The sequence below is a fragment of the Electrophorus electricus genome, chromosome 5 (genome assembly GCF_041902795.1).
Source record: "Electrophorus electricus isolate QZ-2024a chromosome 5, ASM4190279v1, whole genome shotgun sequence".
Lineage (NCBI taxonomy): Eukaryota > Metazoa > Chordata > Actinopteri > Gymnotiformes > Gymnotidae > Electrophorus > Electrophorus electricus.
Genome location: NC_137501.1, coordinates 12,468,197 through 12,495,595, shown reverse-complemented (window position 1 = coordinate 12,495,595; position 27,399 = coordinate 12,468,197). Strand labels below are relative to the sequence as shown.

At 39.6% G+C, this 27,399-nt stretch overlaps 3 protein-coding genes and 1 non-coding gene across 7 annotated transcripts; 1 reads left to right on the top strand and 3 right to left on the bottom strand.

Moving 5' to 3' along the window:
* Nucleotides 1-489: 489 nt before the first annotated feature.
* On the bottom strand, nucleotides 490-5,605 carry xpa (xeroderma pigmentosum, complementation group A). Of its 2 annotated transcripts, none has more exons than XM_081714206.1 (7): nucleotides 5,376-5,605; nucleotides 4,724-4,916; nucleotides 4,400-4,513; nucleotides 4,141-4,246; nucleotides 2,662-2,827; nucleotides 1,780-1,897; nucleotides 490-1,452 (listed from the first exon to the last, which is right to left on the bottom strand). In XM_081714206.1, the coding sequence occupies exons 2-7, from the start codon at nucleotides 4,887-4,889 to the stop codon at nucleotides 1,298-1,300; spliced, it is 825 nt and encodes a 274-aa protein (XP_081570332.1). In that variant the 5' UTR covers nucleotides 4,890-4,916; nucleotides 5,376-5,605; the 3' UTR covers nucleotides 490-1,297. The 2 variants fall into 2 exon arrangements, with proteins under 2 accessions (XP_081570332.1, XP_026875726.1); XM_027019925.3 differs by having other exon boundaries at nucleotides 4,724-4,829.
* A 14-nt stretch (nucleotides 5,606-5,619) lies between these two features.
* Nucleotides 5,620-5,693, top strand: trnai-aau (transfer RNA isoleucine (anticodon AAU)). Its single transcript has one exon. It is a non-coding gene; the product is annotated as a tRNA-Ile (tRNA).
* A 194-nt stretch (nucleotides 5,694-5,887) lies between these two features.
* saraf (store-operated calcium entry-associated regulatory factor) lies at nucleotides 5,888-9,447 on the bottom strand. The gene is made up of 7 exons (XM_027019935.3): nucleotides 9,232-9,447; nucleotides 8,695-8,774; nucleotides 8,277-8,455; nucleotides 7,639-8,098; nucleotides 7,248-7,419; nucleotides 6,879-6,967; nucleotides 5,888-6,770 (listed from the first exon to the last, which is right to left on the bottom strand). The coding sequence occupies exons 2-7, from the start codon at nucleotides 8,762-8,764 to the stop codon at nucleotides 6,745-6,747; spliced, it is 996 nt and encodes a 331-aa protein (XP_026875736.1). The 5' UTR covers nucleotides 8,765-8,774; nucleotides 9,232-9,447; the 3' UTR covers nucleotides 5,888-6,744.
* Nucleotides 9,448-10,175: 728 nt separating this feature from the next.
* Nucleotides 10,176-27,085, bottom strand: slc24a2b (solute carrier family 24 member 2b). Of its 3 annotated transcripts, none has more exons than XM_027019926.3 (10): nucleotides 26,950-27,085; nucleotides 22,550-23,574; nucleotides 21,786-21,821; nucleotides 21,496-21,604; nucleotides 21,131-21,220; nucleotides 20,647-20,723; nucleotides 20,359-20,496; nucleotides 19,082-19,171; nucleotides 18,429-18,595; nucleotides 10,176-11,462 (listed from the first exon to the last, which is right to left on the bottom strand). In XM_027019926.3, the coding sequence occupies exons 2-10, from the start codon at nucleotides 23,495-23,497 to the stop codon at nucleotides 11,213-11,215; spliced, it is 1,905 nt and encodes a 634-aa protein (XP_026875727.2). In that variant the 5' UTR covers nucleotides 23,498-23,574; nucleotides 26,950-27,085; the 3' UTR covers nucleotides 10,176-11,212. The 3 variants fall into 3 exon arrangements, with proteins under 3 accessions (XP_026875727.2, XP_026875728.2, XP_081570325.1); XM_027019927.3 differs by having other exon boundaries at nucleotides 21,131-21,205; XM_081714199.1 differs by lacking the exon at nucleotides 26,950-27,085 and having other exon boundaries at nucleotides 22,550-23,646.
* Between the last annotated feature and the right edge of the window lie 314 nt (nucleotides 27,086-27,399).

The following is a 27,399-nucleotide window of genomic DNA, read 5'->3' as shown; positions in this document are numbered from 1 at the left end:
GAGAACGGCCTACCATCTACTGGTGAACGTCAGTACGGTTTCTCATCCATGGTGCACTGGGTTGGACACAGTACACATCAGGTGTGTTTATTCCACTAAACAAGACGGCCATGCTGATCAAGGTTTGTCCAGCACCATTCAAGTCCATGCTGCCCCAGATTCTGAACCTGTGGGTTTTCTGGGTTCTACTCTCCTGCCTTTCTGCCCTGGGTTCCACAGGTTCAAAAGCCAACCATGTGGCCATGTTCCTGCCTGTGTAATTCAAGAACATCGTGCATCAGTGTCTGGCGTGTAGGGAGGCCTGCAGGACTGTCCCTGCTGCAGGGGGAGTGCAGAGAGCGTGCTGAGTCACATTTCTAGGCTTAGGTTCATCAGGACAGCGCTCTCTCTCTCTCTCTCTCTCTCTCACACACACACACACACACACACACACACACACACACACACACACACAGCTAGACAAATGTCAAAACCAATAAGCCACATTAGTTCTTTATGGCAGTACTTAATTTATTATTCATAGAAAATCATAAATGTTAAATACACACAATGTAACAATTGTCAAGGAAAGTAAGATTTAAGACTTACACTGTAGTGATCACTGAAAGTGCTCATTCAAAATGCAAAATTTAAGTTGGTTGCGTTTAAAACAAAAAAACAAGTATTTGTTTTTTTAAAACCTATGTACAGCGACAGCTGCTCTGCAGTGAAATCTGCTGTTCAGAGCTGGGACTGCATGAACACCATCCTGATTGCTCCAAGTGCTGTACCACTGCGCTCACGAGACGCGGGCCGACCGCTCTGTGAACGGCTACCACTTAAACGGCATCTAAAAGGCGGTACTTTTGAACGTGAAGAATAACCATTTAAAAACCAAACAAAAAAAACAAAAACAAAAAAACCCACAACAACTCACCACACACAAGTTCTGAGGCTGATGCCACTGTTTGGTAGGTAACAGGAATGAGAATGGAAGATTCCAGGAAAGAAAGTCAGTTAGTTTCCCTGACAGGTACTTATGGATATGAGAGAGAAACATATCCAAAAGAATGAGAGACACAATGGACAAAGAAAAGGAGAAAAACGTTCAGGGAAAACCACATCTCTGCGGTACGGTGAAGGTTGTCTGCATCGTTGTGATCTCTGCAGTACGGTCTCCCACACACAGCCCTAGCCATCCTCAAGTGGCCGATTCCTCCATCTGCTCCGAGGCTGACCCGAAGCCCTCGCACACTCTGCATAGTGCGCACTTTCTCTCCTCCCTACGGAGTGAGCACCGGTGCGGTTTGGAGCATGTTCACATCTTCTCGTAAGTGAGCTGGTGTCCACAGGTGGCGCACACCTTCCTGTACTGGTCCTCATCTTCGTTAAGGAGCTCCTCCGGGCCGTAGTCATGCTGATGGACACTTGTGTCCCTCTTAAACATACTGCTCCGCACTGCTCGTCTCAGCTCTGGGGCGGGGGAAGAGAGATTATAAGTTATAAGAAGTTACAAAAGAGGCCAAGCATAATAGATTAATGTTGAGATAATGATCTGATTAAGGTGAAAACTTTATTTTGCAGACAGCATCTCCACAGCCAATGTAAGTCAATGTACATTTGCTGAACAGAATGACTCATATTAATTCAGAATATCTGAACAGATTAACTCAGATTAGTTGGGTAGTGAGAGTGTCAGATGGGCTTTTACATCTTCAGATGCAAATGTCCCCATCTCCTCTCTGCTACAATAGTTCAGGGCACCTGGTGTGTGTGTGTGTGTGCGGGCGCGCCTCTAACCTTTGACCTTCTTGTTGAAGCGTTTCTGTTTCTGCACCTCCCTGCTCTCCTCGCGACTCTCTCTAGCTTTTTCCAGTGCCTCCTCACTGCCCCAGACCTCCAGAGATCGCTTCACCACCTGGACGTTCACACAACACATCCACAAGGTTTGGACAACGTTAATAATGATCGCATGTGAACATTAACTAGCAAATTTAACCAAAGACAACAGACTGACAAAATTCACACAAAACAGAAGAAACACTTCTACAACAGCAATAATAAGTACCTCAACATTTATTAACTGTTCTCTGCTTAACAAATGTTAACTTGCTAAACAAAAACACCACCGATCAACTGAATAGGATCAAACCAATTTCACTCTCAGATTCGCTCAGAAATCAGATTCATCTGGGCCAGATATCACAGGCCAAGATCATCATCACAGGGCTAGAGGCTGGAGCTACAGTTTCACATTAAATGCAGTTTTTCACATAAAAAAATAAATCAAGGTATAAAAGGTAGGACGATAACATCATCTGCTTAACATGCTTAAATGTTGACTACACATGAAGACCGTGCTTTTGAAGCGGTGACCTCACTACTTCCGGTAGACTCTGCCATCAGAGGGATCCATTTCCCTTTAAGGCCAAGCTCTCCTCATAAATATCTCTCTGAAGCCCCTCCCCTTCAACATGGCTCACCTCCCTGTATAAGAGCTTCTGGATTGGTTAAAACATACTTGTGCTGAAACCTAAGTGCTGTTCACCAAGCACAGCTCAATGACGGGATTTTTCCTTTCTTCTTAGCACTCATTTGAGCGACCACTATCAGGGCATGTGGTGTGGGTTTGTGTGATAAAGGACAGGCACTGGGTCAGAGGTCGAGGGTCAGGGGTCATACCTGGGTCTTTAGGTATAGCTTCATGTCTCCCCAGCGGGGGTTGTGGGGGTTTTTCTTCAGTATAAAGCGTATCGCTGGCTCACGCTGGTCCAAATCGCAGTCCTTCAACAGGAAAAGCTGCTTTGCCTCCGTACGGGAAATCAGACAGTGCTTCACCTCGTTGTCTCTGAACACACACACACACACACACACACACACACACACACACACACACACACACACACACACACAATTATATTGCATTTTACATAGATTGATTGATTCAGTCAGTCAATCATTAATTTATTCATACATTAGTTTGTTCCAGGGAGTAACTTTGGCGTAGTGTAGTGGATGTCATGGTAGTAAAAATTTCAGTGTGGTACACAAGGTTCCAAGAAAAACAGGACAATTCGGTCCTTCATCAGCTGTGCAACAAAAGTGCACTGGGATGACCTTGGTGTTAACCTTCCATGTTCTCGCTATTGCTGGTTTCTCACCCAACATCTCATATTCCTTCTTTTGCATGTTGACATCACTTGTTATGTCCACATCACTGCAGCATCTCATCCGCCATCATATCAGGCTGGTTCTTCATTACTTGTTTATCTGTCTGGATCTGGAGGTCAAACAGGATCTCAGCCTTGTTCTCCACCACTCTCTGGGGATCCTCCCATTTGTCCACCTCACATGTTCCTGCATCTCGGTCACTTGGTTGTCCCTCTCTGTGTCTGCTTTCTCTGCCAGTATCTTACATCCTGTCACTAGGTGCTGGATTGTCTCAGTGGCTCCTGTCCACAGTCTGGCATACACCTGTTGGATGCAGGTTCTTGGGTGGAGGGCGTCATGCATCGTGAGGTGTTTTCTGGTCTTGACGACGGCAGTTTCCAGTTCCTCTTACCCTGCTTACTGTGCCTGCTGGGTATCTGATGACTCACAGAGCACCCGTGTTCTTGACTTTGATCTTACTGCTCCCATTCACCTGACGCTTAAGGACCTGTCTAATCCTGCGGAGGGGTGTGGATAAACCTGTTGTTCTTGTTTCTCCCTCATGGTTCCTGTGTGATTGGAGAAGCCCTGGGTATTTGTAGCTGTCCTCCTGTTATATGGCCTTATGGAAGTTTTCAGTTTTACAGCTTTGCTGTGAACAGGTTTGGTGGCTGTTTTAAAAGCTTTGATGTCTCACTTCTGCATTTCAGTTTTTGTCCACAAACCACAAACACATGGTACACACACACACACACCTGCAAAGCAGTTTGAGAACTCTGGTACAGCAGAACACACACTCAATGTGCAGCTGTAAAGACACGTACACTGATCAACCCAGATACCAGCTCAGAGAGCGAGAGGGGAACAAGCTTCACAGACCATAAACCACCAACAGACATGTGAAATAGCTCTGTGTGCGTGTGTATGAGAGAGAAAGAAAGAATATGAGAGTTTATGGTGGTGGTGTGTGTGTCTGTGTGTAATAGACAGAATATGAGTGTATGGTTGTACCTGCATTTGTCACAGACAGAGAGATCAAAACTGTTGCTGAGATACGAGTCCATAAATGGCTTCAAACACTCTTCACAGATCAGATAATCTGGCTCTATAACTGGAGCTAACACACACACACACACACACACACACACACACACACACACACACACACACACACATAAATACAATATTTAGAATCGCATTAATTCTGTCCGAATATATTAAGAATGCGATGAGTGGCGTGTTTAGTTTATCCGGTGGGATAAATCGTCACCTAGCTGATTCACCACCTTCACAGTCCGCTGGTCGTTTTCCTCCTCTGGCGGTTCATCGATGAAGAATCCCGCCCCAGAATCGACGGTTTTCGACACTTTGGCTGTAGTCGCGCCTGAGAACACATTAGTCAAACAGGGTAACTAAGCACAGCAACTGGGTGTAAGAAGTTACTTATTAGTCTACAAAACAGACGTGTGCGGCATTTTTAAAATATTCTCAAACTAACATATGTTAGACATAGACCTCATTGTAAAATAAATAAGAGATATTTAAAGAAAATTCATGCCACGCTATCCTCGGGGAGCTTTGACGGCGCACACACCTTCTCCATCGGATGTCGGTCTGCTGGCGAGTCGGGCTTGCCTCAGCATCAACGCCCGCTGTCGGTTTCGCTCTATCTTGGCCAGCATGTACGGCGTTAAAGGCTCCTTCAACGGGTTTCCAGAAGAGGAATCAGCTGGTTTAGTACTATTCGCCAAGGGATCCATTCTTAAGGCATACAACTCGAATCGCCTCTAAAAATAGACAACGTTATGTTAGCTTAGTTTATTTGACAGTCTTGTGTAAACAAAGGAGCACCGACCTGCACGGGGTTCACTGTGTAGCGTTAGATGAAAGTTTTCGCCGGCGTAATTTTAGCAATCAATTAACGATAGCATAGCTATCAACAACTAGCCAGACAGCTAACCTAGCTAGGTTATCTAACGCTAGATAATGTAACTGACACGCTAACTCTAACGGAGCCACGCAGCTATAACGTTAGCTAGCTGGCTAACTAGACACGCCTAGCGTAGGTATTTCTCTGGTATTAGAGCCAACCTGTTTTAGCAGAGAAACCCATTTAGTGAAAGGTGGTTAATGTTAAATTGCCCATGCCTAAAGCCTAGCTAATATGATATCCATGTAGGATAATCTAATGCAAATGTAATCTAGATAAGATAGCCTATAACAACGAAGAAGACCGAAGTACTCACTGAAGTGATATCCTGGTGTTAACCTGCTCTCCTTAAAATATAAGACAATCGTTCCGCTTGTTAGCGTTAGCTGTGCTTTGTAGGTATTGTGTGCTCTACAATTGTTAAACGATTTAAAGTCGCTTTTGGATTAATATCGCCATCTACTGAGACACCAACTGAATATTTCTCATAAACGTTTCTTGACTGCAGCGTTAGGTAGCTAGCTATCCCGGTACAAGGAACAATTATAAACAATCATGGCGGCCGGTTAGCTCAGTTGGTTAGAGCGTGGTGCTAATAACGCCAAGGTCGCGGGTTCGATCCCCGTACGGGCCAAATAGGTTTTTGTCTCGCTGCCTGTCTTTTGGTTTAAGACTGGCACTCCTTTTTAATAACGGAAATGATACTGCTTTATTGCATAAGCCATATATAAGCTACGAAAAAAGAAAATCACTGTTATGCGTTTCCAATAGCAACGTCAAAAGACGCAATGATGATCAAGTCAGGCATTCTTTTTTAGGAAGAAGTAATTACTTCAGAACATACACATTTTATTTAGAAGCAGAAGTCATAAAGTACATTTGAAAAACAAAAAAACTACAATATGAAACGGATACTGATAATTAATAAAACTGAAACAAATTAAAATTGAGACAGTAAAATATATTTTTAAAAAACATTAATTCAACGACTTTATGGTGACACTGGATTGTGGAATATGGTATGTTTCTGACATTCTCATATCATCAACCAATTTAGTCTTCATCAAAAACTGGTTTTACCTTAAAAAGACCTGACTGTCTTAAAGTGTTGAATTGGGTAAATCGTAAATAAGAGGACTAACCTAGTTGAGTTCGATTAATTTACACAATTTTAAAACAGCCAGTCTACAATTTAAATGTAAAACATTCTTAAATAACTTTATACTATGATGAAGCTGTCAGTGGAACAGAACAGCATCAGATACAGCAACTTTAAAATCACACAAAAGGAGGTAAAATTAGCAACAACAAAAAAACGTAAAATTAATTGACTAGAACATACATGCAGGAGAAAAACAAGTTTCCTTCCTCTGCTGCTGTAGTACAGCGCCCCCTACTGTTCTTAGAGCGCATAAAACCAACGAGGTTCACAGGTCAGCAAGGACATCTGGACTCCAGGTAACTGGTGAGAATTAACCAGCCTTGTGTGATTCAGGATAAACTACATCATTAAGTACTGTAGAGCTTCTTGAATCTGAGGTCAGAGCAACAATCTATGTTCTAGAACACACACGCCACTGTTTTCCTGATTTTACATATAAAGCCATATTTTACTTTTTTTTTCTCTGCAAAAGGTGAGTTTTGGCTCTGATATGAAGTCAACAGCTTCACATTCAGTATATTCTTTATCTTCTCTTGGTTCCTCCAAAACCTGCAATTCAAATAAATGAATACATAAAATCACCAAAACCAACATACCTTATTGTTTTAATAATGATTTAATTAAACAATTCTAAAAATGTTTGTTATTATTGTTTACCTGAAGCGGTACGTGTTCCTGAGCTTGTTTTGGGTGGAGATGAGCGGGGATAATATGTAGGGCCTGCAGAGCCCACAGGTGGCCCCCGTCTACAAACACAGAGGAGAAGAAGGAGGGATGGATAAACGAGTCTGCTGCATCACAACGCAGACGTACAAAACCCTGATTCAACACAACAAAGGAGTTGAACTGTTGGCCTAAATACCCATTTAAAGGGTGCGGTAAACACCAGACAGTAAAGTGTAAGGGTCCCACAGCTAAAGTAAGCCCTGCTGTCAATCACTTTGTGGGATATCAGCCTACAGCCCTTCAGCTAGTGTTGCCAGTAAAAATGTCCTTACGTCCCTGGTGCAAAAACTCTCCACTAACCTCTGATTGCCAAACAGGTAGCCCAGCAGCCCACCAGCACCCATCCCAGACCAGAAGCCGCCTCCCCCGAGCCCTGTGGGCCGGCTGAAGCCAGCCCTGGCAGTGTGGGGGCGGGTGTAGGAGTCAGAGAAACCATAACTTGGACCTGAGTGGGCATGGCCAGGGGGTGGAGCTGCAATGAAGGAAAGACACAAAGCTGTCAGCAAACACATGGTTGATTCACTAATCCACAGTGGGTATGATAACTGATTATGAAATTATATAACTATGTCCATAATAAGTTCTGATTGGGGGGGTAGAGAACTGTGCAAACAAACTGCATATACACTTTACAACCAAAGTTGACTCTACAACACAGGGCAACCCAGACATAGACTATACCTCATCTTACCTGTGTAATCAGGCTTGAACCCAGGAGGGGGCGGGCCCATGTTTCCATAGTCACCATCCCAAGCTCCGGTGGAATCTTGTGTCCCGTCGCCTTGGTAACCCTGTTGGCCATGCGCAGGGTTGCACAGGAACATCTTGTAGACAGCATAGGCTAGCAGCAGGAAAAGCGCGATGACCATCAGGCCGCCTGCTCCCTCCCCTGTGGAGACGCCCTGCTGGTAATACCCGCCACTGCCGGAACTGTGCCCCTTGCCCTGGAAAAAGCTGGAGGCGAAGTCAGAAAACCCGGAGAAGCCGCGGGAGCCTTGCTGCTGCCGCCCCTCAGCGGTAAGCTCCAGCGTGTATTCCAGGCCGCACGAGCCCTTCAGGATGTACGGATCATCAGGGCTGTTATAACCCTCACAGGACACCTCCACTTTGCCAAACCTGTACCAGTTATCCATGTCAGCCTTGCACTCCCACTGCAAAGAGAGAGATTTACAGACATAAACCACCAAATCCAGTATTGGCGTGCTAGACTAGGGTCGAAACTGCACTCTGCAGGGCGGTAGATGTCCAGATAGGAATTGCAGCTGAAGAATTACACCCATCACCAAAAGGTTAAACCAAGAATGTTGTGTGTTAAATGCTGGCACATACCTGTACATCCACACCGTCCCATCCTTTGTTCTGACACTGGACTACGTCTGGAACAAAAGCGCCACAGCCCGCCGACCCCCCGACGCACTCCAGCTGAGGAATCGGCCTGGAGCGTCGGGCAGTGGTGTACCGGCCCCGGTGCAGCGTGAGAGCATTAACGTCGCGAAGCAGGACAGCACCTTCAGCGGAAGGGAGATGATGTGTTTACATTCACTTTATCCACAAGTGAAAAATAACGAAATGAAAAAATAATTTAACAGCGCTGTGGACAACTATCGGCTTAAGTTTAAAATAATTAAACAACTGCATTTTATCTAGTTAGCAAACTGTTATTGTTGCAGTCAAGTCGGTCTATTGTAGTGAAAAATATGCAGGGCATGAGACACCTTATTAATGAATAACATTTAAATGTACTTACCATCGGCCCAACAGTCGACGAACGGCAGAAACAGAAGATGTACCGTAAACAGGAAGAGTGCGGTCACCATGTTTGTCAATCTGCAGTTAAGACAACTAGCTAGTTAGTCGATCTAACTTGGAAAAGTACCTGGTTTTTAACTGCCTCTACAGATGCAGTGACTAAGTTCAGTGCTTCGATGTGTTATGCATCATCTGAAAACTCGTACGTTGTTGTCGAACGCAAGAATTCTCACTTAAGTAAAGCAGGTTAACTAGCCTGGCGCAATCTACTTGAAACACCAAAATACACATCATCTACTTCCGTTTCCTGGTTTGCTTTTCCTGTTTGGTTTTGCTGACTGACGTAAGCAAAATAATCTGGACTCATGCTGTTTATACCACCGACGGTATACGTATATACTGCGTGTGTACATATATAACTCATCTCCGCCAACATATCTGGGTTTTTTCATGCAGTACTGTTAATGTAACGTATCTAAACTACATCAGCATGTAAACGATCCGCATTTAAACTACTCGCACCGAATGCATGCACCTTTTCAGTCCAGTATCTTGAATCAATTATAATTTGTATCTTCTCCTCTACAGGAGGAAACCTGCTTTGAGCTCGCGGTTCCTCAGGCTTCACTGCCACGAGCCTCTCGTAAGAGCAGACTATTAATCCCGCACTGTTCGTGATTAATCACGCCAACATCACGTGGCAACTCGAGTCGACTCGGACAGGCGCTTTGTACGAGTTGATGCGAAACACTCCGTGCTTCGACACAAAAACACGTGCCCGTCGCTACATCGCGTCACTCCACTCAGTGGTATGCCTCTTTTACTTCAACAACAGACACGCATCAGGAAGGGAAAATTAAAAAGATAAACAGCTGGAGTTCTCTCGGGTAGTCGTTACCACAGAAAATTAAATTTTATTCCTCCCAAGCGCTCAAACAGTTTTAGGTGGATTGGATATAGGGTTAGAATTAGATGCGGTGTTGGGATAGGAGTATTACATCTAGTGTTAGGGTTATATTGGGGGAGGGGGATAGATGTATGGTTAGGATTAGCTATCGATGGATTTATATATAGGGTTATGGTTAGATATGTTGAATGTTTTTATCTAAGCAGAATAGTGAGTCCATGACGATGCCAATATCAAATGGGGGCATTGCTAGGTCAGTGTTTAAAGTACTGGACTAGTAATCAGAAGCTTGCCAGTTCAAGTCCGACCAGTGCCAGGTTGCCACCGTTGGGTGGCTGAGCAAAACCCTTAACCCTCAATTACTCAAGTTGTCTTCAGTTATGATTGTAAATTCCTCTGAATTAAAGCATCATGATATAAATATAGTGTTCTGGTTATATTGACCAATCTACTGTCACACGAGGATGTATCTCAAGAGACAAAAAAGCACTTCTGTAAGATGCTCTGGACAAGGGTGTCTGCCAAAGGCTGTAAATGTTAAATGCCCAAGATAGTATGACAAAGCAGTCAGGTAAATATATAAATGTGTATTATTGCATTAACAGATGAATGTGCTGCAGAGAAATAAATAATCAAGAGTGATTTGGCATTAGAAGGTCCCCATCAACTGTGTGAATTCACAACTTCAGCACATATCTGATTTTTTTCTTTGATGTCTAAACAGAAATGTGTTTATAAAGACAGAGTCCTTTAACATCACTAATTCTACAGTGCAGATGATGTCAGACTCCAATAGCTCTGAAGATTGAGTGGCTAGACGCCCAAGTCAAACATTTGCTATTTGTTGATTTTTGACATGACAACAATAGCAATCAGATGGTTATTCCAAAGGAAACATCAGTTACAATGCTGGACAGTCACAATGAATAAACTTTAGCTGTTTGTGTTCAGTGCGTTTTCAGCAGTCACCGATGCATTGTAGAATTTCACTTTTTAGTTTAAATAGTTATAGGTACGACACCTTCAATCCTAACCTGCTTTCAGACAAAGAACGTTTCACACAGCCACAAAATCACACTGCCCTAGTTCTCAGTTTTCTTGTTCAGTGTGTAACAGAAGGCTTTTTAAAGATTAATGTAGTAACATGGTGACAGGACTGTAATTCTGGTCCTGAATTGAGTGTTTGTATTTGGGTGGCGACATCCCACGTTTACCCTGAGTTTTTGGAGAGGGAGAGGTGCTATGTGTGCCTCCCAGGTCCTAGTGCCTGTTGACTTCACATCCCCTGAATTCTATGTTCTACCTTGACAACAGTCAACATATACTGCATGCATCTCTTCCCACTTGGAGCTATAGAAAATGTAAGCAGTCTCTATTCACCAATGAAAAAATAATCAAAAGCAATTATAATTGCCAAAAGAAACAGAATACTCAGTTTCTTTATGGACAGAGAGTTATGCCACAGAATTTTTAAAAGATGCATCGTCCTGCATTTTTTTGTTTGTAGAATACAGAGGCCGGAAAGCCTTTGCTTCCTGTCGTTCTCCGAGTCTCGTGTAGGTTTTTAGTTCTGTGGTGTGGTTCCAGCAGGGGGCGCCGGGCGACACCCTCAGATGGAGACGGGGCAGGTGATGATCTTGTCCTCCAGCATGACGCTGACCACGAGGAAGATGATGTAGAGCAGGAACATAATGAAGCCCAGCAGCTTGCTCATCTTCCACTTACATGCCGCGATGGAGATGATGACGAAGAGGAGCATGAGGAAGAGCAACACGATGGTGCACAACAGCCCGTTGCTGCTTACGGTCACAGGCCTCAGGCTGTGCAAGGCAGAATAAAACAGCCACGGAAATGGCAACCTGAGGAAAACAAACATACAAACGAGCACATTTAATCAAAAGTGAGGTAGCCAGAGGGGTTATAACTGTGGTTCCTAAAGTGAGGTAGCCAGACGTGTTATAGCTGTCGTTCCTAAAGGTGAGGTAGCCAGACTTGTTATAGCTGTGGTCCCTAAAGGTGAGGTAGCCAGGCGTGTTATAGCTGTGGTTCCTAAAGGTGAGGTAGCCAGGCGTGTTATAGCTGTGGTTCCTAAAGGTGAGGTAGCCAGACATGTTATAGCTGTGGTTCCTAAAGGTGAAGTAGCCAGATGTGTTATAGCTGTGGTTCCTAAAGGTGAGGTAGCCAGACGTGTTATAGCTGTGGTTCCTAAAGGTGAGGTAGCCAGACTTGTTATAGCTGTGGTTCCTAAAGGTGAGGTAGCCAGACATGTTATAGCTGTGGTTCCTAAAGGTGAGGTAGCCAGAGGGTTTATAGCTGTGGTTCCTAAAGGTGAGGTAGCCAGAGGGTTTATAGCTGTGGTTCCTAAAGGTGAGGCAGCCAGAGGGGTTATAGCTGTGGTTCCAGATATTGTCCTCAGGGATCCGAAGAAGTTCTGCACTTCTGCTCTTTCCCACTGCCCAGCATGTGGTTAACATACACAGATGCAGGTTTTATGCCCCAGGCAATTTGACGTAACTGAAAACTTAAAAATTATGAAGAAATGAAGGATACAACAAAGAAAAAAGTACTTTTAAGTAAAGATCAATTAAAGGTCCAGTGGCAACGTTTTGGTGCTGCAGAAGTCTTAGAGCTCAATTATAGAAAGAAGAAAACAGAAATGTGAGAAGAGAACACAAACATGAAAAGAGAATAGGAACATGAGATGAATTTGACAGCAGTAACATCTGGGGCACATGGAAGTTCTGCTAAAATTTGCTCCAGGTTTTGTGCATAAGAGCTTAATAAGAGCTTAATTAGAGTTTAATAAGAACTTAATAAGTTTAAAAAGAGCTTAATAAGTTTAAAAAGAGCTTAAGAGTTTAATAAGAGTTTAGTATGAGTTTAATAAGAGTTTAATAAGAGATTAATAAAAGCTTAATTAGTTTAATAAGATCTTAAAAAGAGCTGAATAGGTTTAATAAGAGATTAATAAGAGTTTAGTAAGAGCTTAGTAAGAACTTAATAAGAGTTTAATAAGATCTTAATATGATCTTAATAGGTTTAATAAGAGTTTAATAAGAGTTTAATAATAGCTTAAGAGTTTAATAAGATCTTAATAAGAGCTTAATATGAGTTTAATAAGAGCTTAGTAAGATCTTAAGAGTTTAATAATAGTTTAAGAGTTTAATAAGAGCTTAATAAGAGCTTAATAGGAATTTAATAAGAGCTTTATTAGTTTAATAAGAGCTTAAGAGTTTAATAAGATCTTATTATGATCTTAATAAAAGGTTAATAAGAGCTTACTGAGAGTTTAATAATAGTTAAATAAGATCTTAATAAAAGAGTAATAAGATCTTAAGAGTTTAATAAGAGCTAAATAAGTTTAATAAGAGCTTAATAAATTGAATAAGCACTTAAGAGTTTAATAATATCTTAAGAGTTTAATAAGAGCTTAATAAGAGTTTATTAAGAGCTTATTAAGAGGTTAATAAGAGATTAATAAGATCTTACTGAGAGATTAATAAGAGTTTAGTACAATCTTAATAAGTTTAATAAGCACTTAAGAGTTTAATACGAGCTTAATAGGTTTAATAAGAGTTTAATAAGACCTTAATAAGAGATTAATAATACCTTAATCAGAGCTTAAAAAGTTTAATAAGAGTTTAATGATTGCTAAAGATCTTAATAAGAGTTTATTAAGAGCTTAATAAGAGCTTAATAAGAGTTTAATTAAAGCTTAATAGGAATTTAATAAGAGCATAAGTTTAATAAGATCTTACTGAGAATTTAATAAGAGTTTAGTAAGAGCTTAATAAGAGTTTAAAAATAGTTTAGTAACAGCTTAGTAACAGCTTAGTAAGAGTTTAATATGAGCTAATAAGAGCTTAAGAGTTTAATACGAGCTTAATAGGTTTAACAAGAGTTTAATAATAGTTTAGTAAGACCTTAGTAAGAGCTTAGTAAGAGTTTAATAAGAGTTTAATAAGATCTTACTGAGAGTTTAATAAGAGTTTAGTAAGAGCTTAAGAGTTTAATAATAGTTTAGTAAGGGCTTAGTAAGAGTTTAGTAAGAGTTTAATAAGAGTTTAATAAGATCTTACTGAGAATTTAATAAGAGTTTAGTAAGAGCTTAATAAGAGTTTAAAATAGTTTAGTAAGAGCTTAGTAACATCTTAGTAAGAGTTTAATATGAGCTAATAAGAGCTTAAGAGTTTAATACGAGCTTAATAGGTTTAATAAGAATCTAATAATAGTTTAGTAAGAGCTTAGTAAGAGTTTAATAAGATCTTACCGAGAGTTTAATAAGAGTTTAGTAAGAGCTTAAGAGTGTAATAATAGTTTAGTAAGAGCTTAGTAAGAGCTTAATAAGAGTTTAAGAGTTTAATAAGAACTTAAGAGTTTAATAAGAGCTTAATAAGAGTTTACTAACAGTTTTATAAGTGAGCACGTAGTAAGAGCTTAATAAAATCTTAATAATACAAGCATAGTAGGTTTAATAAGAATTTAATAAGATCATAAGAGTTTAATAAGAGTTTAATACCATCTTAAGAGTTTAATAATGGTGATTAATAAGTGCTTAAGAGCTTAAGAAGAGTTTAACAAGACTAATAAGATCTTAATAAAAGTTTAATAAGAGCTTATTAAGAGGTTAATAAGAGTTTAGTAAGATCTTAATAGTCATTTAAGAAGAGCTTAATAAATTTAATAAGATCTTAACAAGAGATTAATAAGAGCTTAAGAGTTTAATAAGAGTTTAATAAGTTTAATAAGAGTTTAATAAGAATTTAATAAGAGTTTAATAAGAGCTTAATAAGAGTTTAATAAAATCTTAATATGAATTTAATAAGAGATTTATAAGTTTAATAAGAGCTTAAGGGTTTAAGAAGACCTTATTAAGAACTTATTAAGAGGTTAATACGAGTTTAATAAAAGCTTACTGAGAGTTTAATAACAGTTTAGTAAGAACTTAATAAGTTTAATAAGCACTTATTAAGAGTTTAATAAGAGCTTAATAAGACTTTAATATGAGCTTAATAGGTTTAATAAGAGTTTAATAAGAGTTTAAGAGTTTAATAATAGCTTAATAAGAGTTTAATAAAAGCTTAATAAGAGCTTAATAAGAGGTTAATAAGAGTTTAATAATATCTTAAGAGTTTAATAAAAGATTAATAAGAGCTTAAGAAGTTAATAAGAATTTAATATGATCTTAAGAGTTTAATAAGAGCTTAATAAGAGTTTAATAGGTTTAATAAGAGTTTAATAAGAGCTTGAGTTTAATAATAGCTTAATAAGAGTTTAATAAAAACTTAATAAGAGCTCAATATGAGTTTAATAAGAGTTTCATAAGAGCTTAATCAGAGCTTAAAAAGTTTATTAAGTTTAATGAGTACTTAAGAGCTTAATAAGAGTTTAATAAGAAGTTAATAAGAGCTTAATAAGAGTTTAATTAAAGCTTAATATGAATTTAATAAGCGCTTAAGGGTTTAATACGATCTTATTAAGAGTTAAATAAAAGGTTTATAAGAGCTTACTGATAGTTTAATAAGAGCTAGTAGGAGCTTAATAAGTTTAATAAGCGCTTATTAAGAGTTTAGTAAGAGCTTAATAAGACTTTAATATGAGCTTAATAGGTTTAATAAGACTTTACTGAGTGCTTATGAGCTTAATAAGAGTTTAATAAAAGCTTAATAGGAATTTAATAAGAGCATAAGTTTAATAAGTGTTTAATAAGAGTTTAATAATATTTTAATAATAGCCTAATAAGAGTTTAATAAGAGCTTAATAAGAATTTAATAAGAGCTTATAAGATCTTAATGAGGTTAATAAGAATTTACTAAGATCTTACTGAGAATTTATAAGAGTTTAGTAAGAGCTTAGTAAGAGTTTAATAAGAACTTAACAAGAGTTTAATAAGAGTTTAATAAGAGCTTAATAAGAGTTTAATAAAAGCTTAATAAGAGCTCAATATGAGTTTAATAAGAGCTTAATAAGAGCTTAAGAGTTTCATAAGAGTTTACTAAGAGTTTTATAAGAGTTTAGTAAGAGCTTAGTAAGAGTTTAATAAGCTTAATAAAAGCTTAATAAAAGTTTAATACAAGCTTAATAGGATTAATAAGAATAAGAATTATTTATTAATAAGAATTTATTAAGAATTTAATATGATCTTAAGAGTTTAATAAGAGCTTAATAAGAGTTTAATCAGTTTAATAAGAGTTTAATAAGAGTTTAATAAGATCTTGGGAGTTTAATAAGAGCTTAATATGATCTTAAGAGTTTAACAAGAGCTTAATAAGAGCTTAAGAGTTTAATAAGAGGTTAATAAGAGCTTAATATGAGTTTAATAAGAGCTTAGTAAGAGCTGAAGAGTTTAATAATAGCTTAATAAGAGTTTAGTAAGAGCTTAATAAGACTGTAGTATGAGCTTAATAGGTTTAATAAGAGTTTACTGAGTGCTTACGAGCTTAATAAGAGTTTAATAAAAGCTTAATAGGAATTTAATAAGAGCATAAGTTTAATTAGTGTTTAATAAGAGTTTAATAATAGTTTAATAATAGCTTATTAAGATCTTAATGAGGTTAATAAGAATTTAATAAGATCTTACTGAGAGTTTATAAGAGTTTAGTAAGAGCTTAGTAAGAGTTTAATAAGAGCTTAATAAGAGTTTAATAAGAGCTTAGTAAGAGCTGAAGAGTTTATAATAGCTTAATAAGAGTTTAATAATAGCTTAATAAGAGTGTAATAAGAGCTTAATAGGAATTTAATAAGAGCTTAATAGGAATTTAATAAGAGCTTTATAAGTTTAATAAAAGCTTCAGAGTTTAGTAAGAGTTTAGTAAGAGCTTAATAAGTTTAATAAGCGCTTATTAAGAGTTTAATAAGAGCTTAATAAGAGTTTATTAAGAGCTTATTAAGAGGTTAATATGAGTTTAATAAGAGCTTCCTGAGAGTTTAATAAGAGTTTAGTAAGAGCTTAATAAGTTTAATAGGTGCTTATTAAGAGTTTAATAAGAGCTTAATAAGAGTTTATTAAGAGCTTATTAAGAGGTTAATATGAGTTTAATAAGAGCTTCCTGAGAGTTTAATAAGAGTTTAGTAAGAGCTTAATAAGTTTAATAAGCGCTTATTAAGAGTTTAATAAGAGCTTAATAAGAGTTTATTAAGAGCTTATTAAGAGGTTAATATGAGTTTAATAAGATCTTACTGAGAGTTTAATAAGAGTTTAGTAAGAGCTTAATAAGTTTAATAAGTGCTTATTTAGAGTTTAATAAGAGCTTAATAAGAGTTTATTAACAGCATAAGTTTAATAAGTGCTTAATAAGAGTTTGATAATAGTTTAATAAAAGCTTAATAAGAGGTTAATAAGAATTTGATAAGATCTTACTGACAGTTTAATAAGAGTTTAATAGGTTTAATAAGTGTTCACTAAGAGCTTAATAAATTTAATAAGAACTTAGAGTTTAATAAGAGCTTAATTTGAGCTTAATAAGATCTTATTACAAACTTAATAGGTTTAATAAGTTTAATAAGAGCTGAATAAGAGTTTAATAAGAGCTTAATCAGATCTTAAAAAGTTTAATAAGAGTTTACTGAGTGCTTATGAGCTTAATAAGAGGTTAATAAAAGCTTAATAGCAATTTAATAAGCGCATATGTTTAATAAGTGCTTAATAACAGTTTAATAATAGCTTAATAAGCGTTTAATAAGAGTTTAATAAGAGGCTAATAAGAGCTTAATAAAAGCTTAATAAGAGCTTATTACGAGCTTAATAAGAGTTTAATAGAGCTTAATAAGATCTTAATATGAGCTTAATAGGTTAAATAAGATCTTAATAAGAGTTTAATAACATCTTAATATGAGTTTAAGAGCTTTAATAGGAGCTAAATAAGTTTAATAAGAGCTTAAGAGTTTAAATAGAGCTTATTAAGAGGTTAATAAGATCTTAATAAGAGTTTAATACAAGCTCAATAGGTTTAATAAGAGTTTATTAGAGCTTAATAAGAGCTTAACTTTTTTATGAGTTTAGTAAGAGCTTAATAAGAATTCAATAAGATCTTAAGAGCTTAATAAGTTTAATAAGAGCTTAATAAGAGTTTAATACGATCTTAATAAGAGCTTAGTAAGATCTTAAATAAGAGTTTTATAAGAGCTTAATAAGTTTAATAGGAGCTTAATAAGAGTTTAATAAGAGCTTAAGTTAAATAATAGTTTATTAAGAGCTTCACAAGAATTCAATAAGAGCTTAAGAGTTTAATAAGAGCTTAATAAGTTTAATAAGAGCTTAGTAAGAATTTAATAAGAGCTCAACGAGAGCTTGAGTTTAAAACAGGATTAACAATATCTTCAAATGATTTTAATAAGCGCTTAATGAGAGCTTAATAAGAGCTTAATAAGAGATAAATAAGCATTTAATAAGAGATCCATAATAGCATCTCTAGAAAGTTGGACTAGACATGCTTATTTTTTAGTTTTTTAGTTATTTTTATCTTAAAATGGATATTATTGTGGTAACCGTTGTTGGCCAGAGGAGGATGGGCCTCCCCTTTGAGTCTTGGTTCCTCTCAAGGTTCTTCCTCATGCTCTAGGGTTTTTTTCCCCTCCCGACTGTTGCCCTTGGCTTGCTCACTGGGGGCTTGGACTCAAACATTTGTAAAGCTGCTTTGTGACAACATTTGATGTAAAAAGCACTATATATTTACATTTTGATTAGATTTTTTGTTTATAATTTGTTGCTCAATTCACAGCATTTATTTATGCACTTTAACAACAAACTAGTGTTAGGGAAATGACCTCCAGTGTGTGTGATTGCTGTTTTATTGTGATGATGATGAAGGAGAGAACTTTTGTACCCCACGGTGATGTCAAAGATGTTGGACCCCACGGAGCTGGACACGGCCATGTCCCCCAGACCCTTGCGGGCCACGATTACGCTGGTGATGAGGTCCGGGATGGAGGTTCCGGCCGCCAGGATTGTCAGGCCCATGATCTCCTCTGAGATGCCAATTGTCTCGCCCACCTGCGGGATAATCCGGAACAGGCCTATGAGATTCAGAAAACACACATGCGTGCATACTCATATGTGCACACGTGCACTCACACACACGCACTCATGCGTATGTGAAGATACACACAGGTGCGCGTGCACGCACACACACACACACACACACTCACACACTTTAGAATGGTGTTTCTCAGTTTTAGTCATTGTAAAGTTTAGCTTCTCCTCTCCCAACACACCTGACTAAGGTCATCAGCTAATGACTAAGTCAGTTATGAATTCAAACAGGTTTGCTGGAGTGGAGAAAACACCAAAGAATGTGATGAAGGGAAGACCGACAACCTAGCACCAATACTACCATACTTATGTAACCTGCGAAGTCCCTGTGTGTGTGTGTGTGTGTGTGTGTGTGTGTGTGTGTGTGCGTGCGTGCGTGCGTACGTGCGTGCGAGAGTGTGTGTGTGTGTGTGTTTGTGTGAGTGTGTGTGTGTGTGTCCTGCTCACCTGGTGAGCCCACCACACCATCAGATAGGAGAAGATGGCAATCCAACTGATAGAACCCAGAAATGTAATGGGAAAGAACCTCTTTGAACTCTGTGTGAAAGAAAGAAAAAATTAAAAGTAAGGGAAGAATAAGTGCCTTCTCCAACTTCCAAATGACATCACAAGCATCAGACTTACTCTGGCCAATTAGCTGTATTTGCAGCTGTGGGATTGGCCAATTATAGATCGAGTGACCTTAACATAATAGATGACAAGAAAATGTTTAATTATCAGAGGTTTTATGTATAAAAATTGAAGGATCAAGGCCCACATTACCGCAGGAGAGATGTGTGAACGTAATCTCTGATGTGAGATGTGTAAACGTAATCTCAGATGTGAGATGTGTGAACGTAATATCTGATGTGAGATGTGTGAACGTAATCTCTGATGTGAGATGTGTGAACGTAATCTCTGATGTGAGATGTGTGAATGTAATCTCAGATGTGAGATGTGAGATGCAATCTCTGATGTGAGATATGTGAATGTAATCTCTGATGTGAGATGTGTGAACGTAATCTCAGATGTGAGATGCAATCTCTGATGTGAGATGTGTGAATGTAATTTCTGAGGTGAGATGCAATCTCTGATGTGAGATATGTGAACGTAATCTCTGATGTGTGAATGTAATCTTTGATGTAAAATATGTGAATGTAATCTCTGATGTGTGAACGTAATCTCTGAGGTGAGATGCAAACTCTGATGTGAGACATGTGAACATAATCTCTGATGTGTGAGCGTAATCTCTGATGTGAGATGCAATCTCTGATGTGAGATGTGTGAATGTAATCTCTGATGTAAAATGTGTGAACGTAATCTCAGATGTGAGATGCAATCTCTGATGTGAGATATGTGAACGTAATCTCTGATGTGTGAACGTAATCTCTGATGTAAAATGTGTGAATGTAATCTCAGATATGAGACGCAATCTCTGATGTGAGATATGTGAACATAATCTCTGATGTGAGATGTGTGAGCGTAATCTCTGATGTGAGATGTAATCTTTGATGCAAGATGTGTGAATTTAATCTCTGTATCTGCTAATGTGCTCGACATACGTGATGATTATATAGTGAGAATGAGGATGTGAAGTCTGGGGTGTGTAATGGATAAATCTGCAGTGCAGGCCTGTGAGCAGGTGCACATGTGTGTGTGTGTGAGCAGGTGCACGTGTGTGTGTGTGTGAGCAGGTGCACGTGTGTGTGAGCATGTGCACATGACACAGGTGCAAACTTTCGTACATCTCTACGAACATCAGGCAGCGTGAGCCAGAGCGGAAACACGATAGGGAGGATGAAGAGATACGTCGCCTGCTTCCGGCCTCCATCCGGCCACGCCAGGCTCAGGGGCTTGTCTTCACCCTCCTCTTCCTCCTCAGTCTGCAAAAAACAAAACAAACCACACACACACACACACACACACACACACAAAGCCCTTGAACACTTAGTCATCTACAGGTCTGCATATGTTCTGTTTTGACAGCTCTGAGCTGGTCTGGCTATGGTTGATGTTGTTGATGATGATGTCACCTCTTGTCCTACATTTCCGTTCATGGGTGGAGTCACCTCTACCTCTACCCGGGTGCTGTTGGGCAATTTTTTATCCACTGCAAAAAAAAACAAACAAAAAAACAAACCAAAAAAAAAAAAACAGGAGGAAAAGACAATGAATTACATCATGCTAGAATAATAAAATAAAAAATGCACTAAAACAGAAAAATGTGATGGTGATGTTTACAGCTTCAGTCAAATGCCATGGTGTTTTAGCCACGGTGTTTTAGCCACGGTGCTTTAGCCACGGTGTCGAGATGTTTTCAGAGCTCATGAGGAACTTCATTAACCGCACTGGCTAGGGTTTTAAATGTTCCACTCCAAATACAATCGATCAATCCAGACCGGTTAAAAACCGAGGTCTGCTTTACCAGTTTCACCCCAGAAATATGAGGTTTTTCCCCACATACTCTGCCCAGTCCGGCACTGTTGAAGTGTGGCTGAGGCAGGAGGATTGACTCACCCATGCCATTCTCGTCATCGTGTTCCTTTTTCCTGACGATCTTGTGCAGTATGGAAGCCTTATCCTTGAACTTCCCTGAAATTATGTTTTCTGGTGTCAAACATGATAATTAATAATTCTTGTGAATGCGTGCTCTTGTACAAAAGGTCTGTTCATAAAGGTCATTTATAACAACAGGGTGAACTTACAATGTGCAAACATGACGACACAAGCACAATATATTCAGGATAAGAATAAGAAAAAGTTCTTACCTGAAGCCCAGTTCATTTAATAAGAGGAATTAGTGTGTTTGGGTGTTTCTTCACACCTTTATTAAATATTACTGTGTGTGTCTGTGTGTGTATGAATGTGTGAATGTGTCTTACCTTCGCTGAGGGGATCCAGTGTGTGGATCATCAGTTGGAAAATGCTGTTTCTCATCAGTGAATTGTGCAAGGAAGCCGAGCTCCCGCCTCTCTGGAGGCGGGGTTTAGCCTGAAGAACAGCCAATGAGAAGGGTCTTTTAGCACCCAGGTTACATATCATCTAATCTCATGGTACATGATACACCAATGACACTTGTCACCGCTGTCCAAAGTCATCAATAAACTGTCATGTGAGGAGACCAAGGGTTGGGTATGTGAGACATGAGGCACTTGAGTTGAGTTGTACGTACCGAGAGTTTGTTCTCATCATCCCCAGAATTGGTGGGCTTCAGGAAAAGAAGAAAAAAAAGATATTACTGCTGTCAGGCCCCAGCCGGTATCCACAGACGCCACATGTCAATCACAGCCCTGATCCCAATCACCATCTTATTAAATCATCACAAACACCTGTGCCTTATTCCCCGTCCTCTAATTTAGATCCCACGGGTGCCATAGTGCAGTGTTTCAGCACACAATGTTATTGATTTAGCTACTAATGACACAGTCTGTGTTGATATATGTTTCCTAAGATTGCCTTTGACAGGTCAGATGCAACACCAAGTGTCAAATGCTTAGAATATCCCTCGACAATCCAGCCTTGCTAACATGTAGAGCCTCGTCTAATGGTGTAGTCTGTTGTTTGTATTGGCAATGGGTACTCAATGAACACGCACACAATCCATGTTGAACTTGTGCTAATGTTACATGGTAACACAAGCATTTCAGTGGGATTAATTCAACAAAACAATTCTGCATAACCATTCAGTGTAAACAAAAAGGGAACTAAGATGGCATTGGTTAGAAGACATTAGAAGAAATGATTGAAACGTTGTTCAAGAAGAATTCTGAATGCTAAGGTCGTTGATAGGTGTTATGATCTCTGAACAGGATTAAAGCAAAACTGATTGGCTCCTGCCAGCCTGCACTGCTGCTCCCTAGCCAATCACCCAAAGCCTAGACCAGAGGCTACTCGAAGAGGTCAGCCTTGTCACGTGTGGCACGTTGGTCAACTCACCTTAGGAGCAGGCTCCAGTCCATTCACTTGGTTTCTGTTCATAATGCCCTTGACCAAACGCTCAATGTTGCCATTGAACTTCATAAACAGCACATAGGAGCCGTAGGCGCCCAGCAGGGCCATGCTCTCCAGGTAGGTGATGTAGTTGTCCAAGAAGAAGGAGATCAGCATGACCAGGTCCACGATGTAGAAGGTGACGTCGCGGAACAGCGGCCACCACGTCAGGTTAAGGATCTCGCGTGAGAACAGCGCGCACATGCCGATCACGAACAGGATGTTGAAGACAGCGGAGCCCACAATGGTGCCGATGCCCACGTTGCTGTGTGAGACAAAGACACCAATCACGGAGGTGAACAGCTCAGGGGCGGAGCCTCCAGCAGCCATGAAGGTGGCGCCAGCCACATCGTCGGAGATGGCCAGCTTCTCAGTGATGACGGTGAGGGCAGGGACAAAGAACTCGTCGCAGACGATGGCAAGCGCGATGAACATGTAGAGCATTCCGAACATGTGCAGTGCCACGGCACCCCGGCGTCTCTCCTCCAACGAGAACAGATCGTCCGGGTAATCCCCCTGGTTAACCATCCCCGATGCTACAGCAACAGGCGCGTCGGCTGAAACGTTCCGCTGATCCGTGGTGGAGCGCAGAGTTCTGTGCCACCAGGGATCTCGCAGGTGCCCCCCGCCACTCTGAGCCAACGCAGGGATGTTCGCACCTTCGAAAGCGCTCCAGGACAGGAGCAGAGAAAGGGCACAGATACTGAGGGCCAAGCCCAACATCCGTGATGGACGTAGCTTTCTCCCCATACGCTGCCGTGGGCAACGACCACCCCTCTGCATTGCAGGGGTGGGCTCTGGCCACAGCTCTGTGGCAGAGAACGTGGGAACCACGGTTGATGGGCAGGTCAGCGGTCCAATGTGCTGGCTCAGATCAACTGTGCATGTCTCCATCCACTGTTAAACATGACTGGAAAGACACTGATTTTGCACAGGGTCAAGATCTTCTAATGGTTTCCTCATAATAATGTCTGAAATGCAGAATGAGACAGGGTATTAGTTCACTTTTAACTTTATAAATCTTTTAATATATAAACAGATACATTCTGCCTCATAAATCTACATAATAAATGAAGCCCCCCCCCCCCCCACGTAATTCAGAGTATTAGCACAAATAGTTACTTTTCTAATCAAAGATCTCTATGACAACTACTTTGTATTAGTACGTGATAATGTTACTCGTGGTGCAGGGAATAACCACTTGTTCCTTTCTGCTCTTGGTGTGTATCAGTGACTTCCAGACCGTTTACACCAACAGGCCACAAAGGTTCCTGAGCCAATCAGTAAGCCCAATCAACCTAACCAGGCCAATCTCTAAGACACTATTTCTGTACATGGATATCCGGTGCTTCAAGTGGGGAAAATAATGCCTTTACTGCCCTTATTGACATGTCAGTGTGTTTATCAGCTGGTATCAGCAAATCAATAAGTGCTACATTATGAGTTTCCACAGTGAATCAAAGACAATAGGAGGTAACACACTGATATTCACAACATAAACCTATTTACTCAAAGTAACAACCATTTGCCAAACTATAAATATTTTACTATAAATGATTATATATATATTTATTTCCTTATTTATTATGTATGTGTGTGTGTGTGTGTGTTGTGTCTGTGTGTGTGTAGTCAATGCAACTTTATTGGAAGTTATTGTTAACGTCATAGTTGATTGCAGTAGCTTCAGGTGTTTATGTTGATGTTACATCAAGAGGCTCCTCACTACTACGAGTGGCACTACTGTTAATGGCGCTAATGTTAATGGCACTAACATTATCTTACTGCTCCTGAACTGTGTTTAATACTGTTTTTGGCTGAAGCAGTTTTGTGTTGTTGTCTGACTCACACTTTCTCTGTGTGCCCTTTTAGAGCCAGGACAACATTGCTGTTTAGCATTAACATTACTTAGACTAGCACTAACCTTACTTATATTGCACTAGACTTGTAAAGAGAACTGAAACAGGTAAGCATCATGTAGTGCCCCCTGGGTAATATAGTTTATATGGGGTTACTATGAATCACCCAGAAACTGATATGAAGAGGCCAGAAAAGAGGTGGAACAAGAAAAAGTAAAGGTAGACCAAAAATGTTTGGTTTTCTCATTCTACATCAGCCTTTATGCCATGCATAAGTTCTCCTCTTACACTGGGAAATTTGAGGTTTAGAGTCCATCTTATGTTGTGTCTTATGAACTTACTGTACATGTAGAATTGTTTAGCAGCGCAATTTTATATTAACGCACAACATATAACACCATTGTTAACAGAACTGATTAGGTTCTAACAAAAGGATTTGTTAGGTTATGGGGTAAGGGTAGTTAGGTTTTGGGATAAGAGTAGTTAGGTTCTTGGGTAAGGGTAGTTAGGTTCTGGAGTAAGAGTAGTTAGTTACTGGGGTAAGGGTAGTTAGGTTCTGGGGTAAGGGTAGTTAGGTTCTGGGGTAAGAGTAGTTAGTTACTGGGGTGAGGGTAGTTAGGTTCTGGGATAAGGGTAGTCCAACTCTAGCTTCGTCTTACAATGACACTAAGTGACCTCATACTGGAGCAGGAACCAACGTTTTGACCTCACCATGGTAACCTGTTCTATGACATCACTGTACCCTGTAATTAGCACTGTTCCTTCCTGTGGTACTCCAATGCAATTAAGACAACTTGACTGATCAAGTGATAGTGAGGTTACTAATGGTGAGGTTACAGTAGCGACACACGCCCTGCAACGTCTCCACAGGTATGATTCAGTTGCATACAGATGTTAATGCCATGTATTTACAATGTAGGGAAGTATGTCCTAAAACCACACACACACACACACACACACACACACACACACACACACACACACACACACACACACACACACACATCTGTATGTTGTTTCCATGGAAGCTGTGTTAGACAGCACTCTTGAAGGCCACTTCACATTCAGACAAAATGAAACCACTGGGATAATAGGCAGAGAATATGAAATGTATTTTGACTGAATACAGTCATCTCAGGTTGCCAATCAAAACAACCAGATCAAAATGTAAACTTCTTATTTTATGAGTATCATGCATGGGTTGGGTTGCAATATGGGTTGCAATTTGAAATTCAGTGTCAGGCATTTTAAAGAGCGTTGCTTCCACAGTTACACGCGAACATTTGGAGAAGACGGCAGATGCCGACACTAAACTATCGTCCAAATTATAAATACAATATGCACCTTTAAGTTAATTTGGGGGCAATTACTCATAATTATTTCTTCGATACGTAATCTTAAACTTGCTGGCCACTTTTTGCATGGTTAAATAATGCAGATCTACAAGAAATTTACAAGAAATACTTTCCTTTAATGATAAAATGGGACGTGAGAATCTTCACGAAATGTTGAAGAGTATAGCCTACGTCACGCTTCTTCGAGCTCTGAGCGGGTGAGCCGTCAGCGGGTACGCGAGCTCCTGCAGAACTCCTAAGGCAATTAATAAGGCACGCGGCTTTAATGCGCTATCACCTACTGTTCTCTCGCACGCTCCACATCTAACCTTTACGTTAGCACTATTATTCTTTTGGGATATATTGGATATACTATTATTCTTTTGGGATTTAGGAAGTGCAGTAGGCTACCATATTAAAAAGCCAACCAGGGTCGCGTTTCCCTAAATCGTCGGAGTGTTAAGATAATATTAGATGAGAGAGAGAGAAGTGTAAAATTGGCTCTACCATTTAGAGATTACCTTTGTTACGACGCTTTTGAGAAACCCAGCCCTGGTCTCTTAAGTGTGGCGTCTACAATCACCATGAAGCCCGCGCTCTCCATCTGTCAGGCTAATCAATTCATCCGATCAATAGACTTCTGATATTCTGACATTCCATAAAGTTTTTTTTTCCTTCTACTTTCACTCTGCCTTAGACGGAATATCCGAAGACAACCAAAGCACTCGCATTGCATTCCCAATATATGAACAATAGGTCGACAATGGATGAAAAAATGGTTATTTTCGCATTTTGAAACAGGTCTGCTGATGCATGAAACTAAGTGCTAACTGTAATCACCCAGTCCTGGTTTAACTTATTAGGCTCTAGTCTTCTGTGCCATCGGCACTGGATAACAACGCTCAGAGCGCATAAAAGTCCGTCCGACGCTTTTTGCATCCGGATCCCCAGTCAGTCTCTCTTACAGACAAATATAACCTGAACGCTTACCTACGGCAGCCCTCCGTAGAAACCAGCAAACCTACTTTCAGCATGGTTTAGGAATAAAAGGCTGCCAAATTAGAACAGGCTAACTGATGCAACAGGTGAATACAAAACTATTACGCCGTAAAATACAATAATAATAACAATGACGTTAATTATTTTTCATTTTTACCTGCGTATCTGTGGTTTATCACGGAGGGCACGAGGCAATCCGCTTGCTGCTTTGCAGGCAAGGAGCAAGAATGGCACTGTCACAGCACGACCACGACTCAGAGAGGTGTGCTAAATCTCTCTCTTTCTCTCTCTCTCTCTCTCTCTCTCTCTCTCTCTCTCTCTCTCTCTCTCTGTTCTTAACCAACCCGAGTCCTCCGTGTCCTCGCGAGTTCATAACTGGCTTATAAAATATATGAAAGAGGGAAAAAGATTGACATATTGAACGCAAAGAAACTGAAAGTTTCGTCCACTTGTTGCTTGTGCTCCGCAGGCTATAACGCAGCTTTGCAGTTGCAGGAAAATATATTTACTTGTGCGTAAATTTTATAGTTAGCAACTTGTATTACACATTGTTGAAGAATGTATACAAATATGTGGAATGGGGGGGGGGTACAAATATGTATAATTG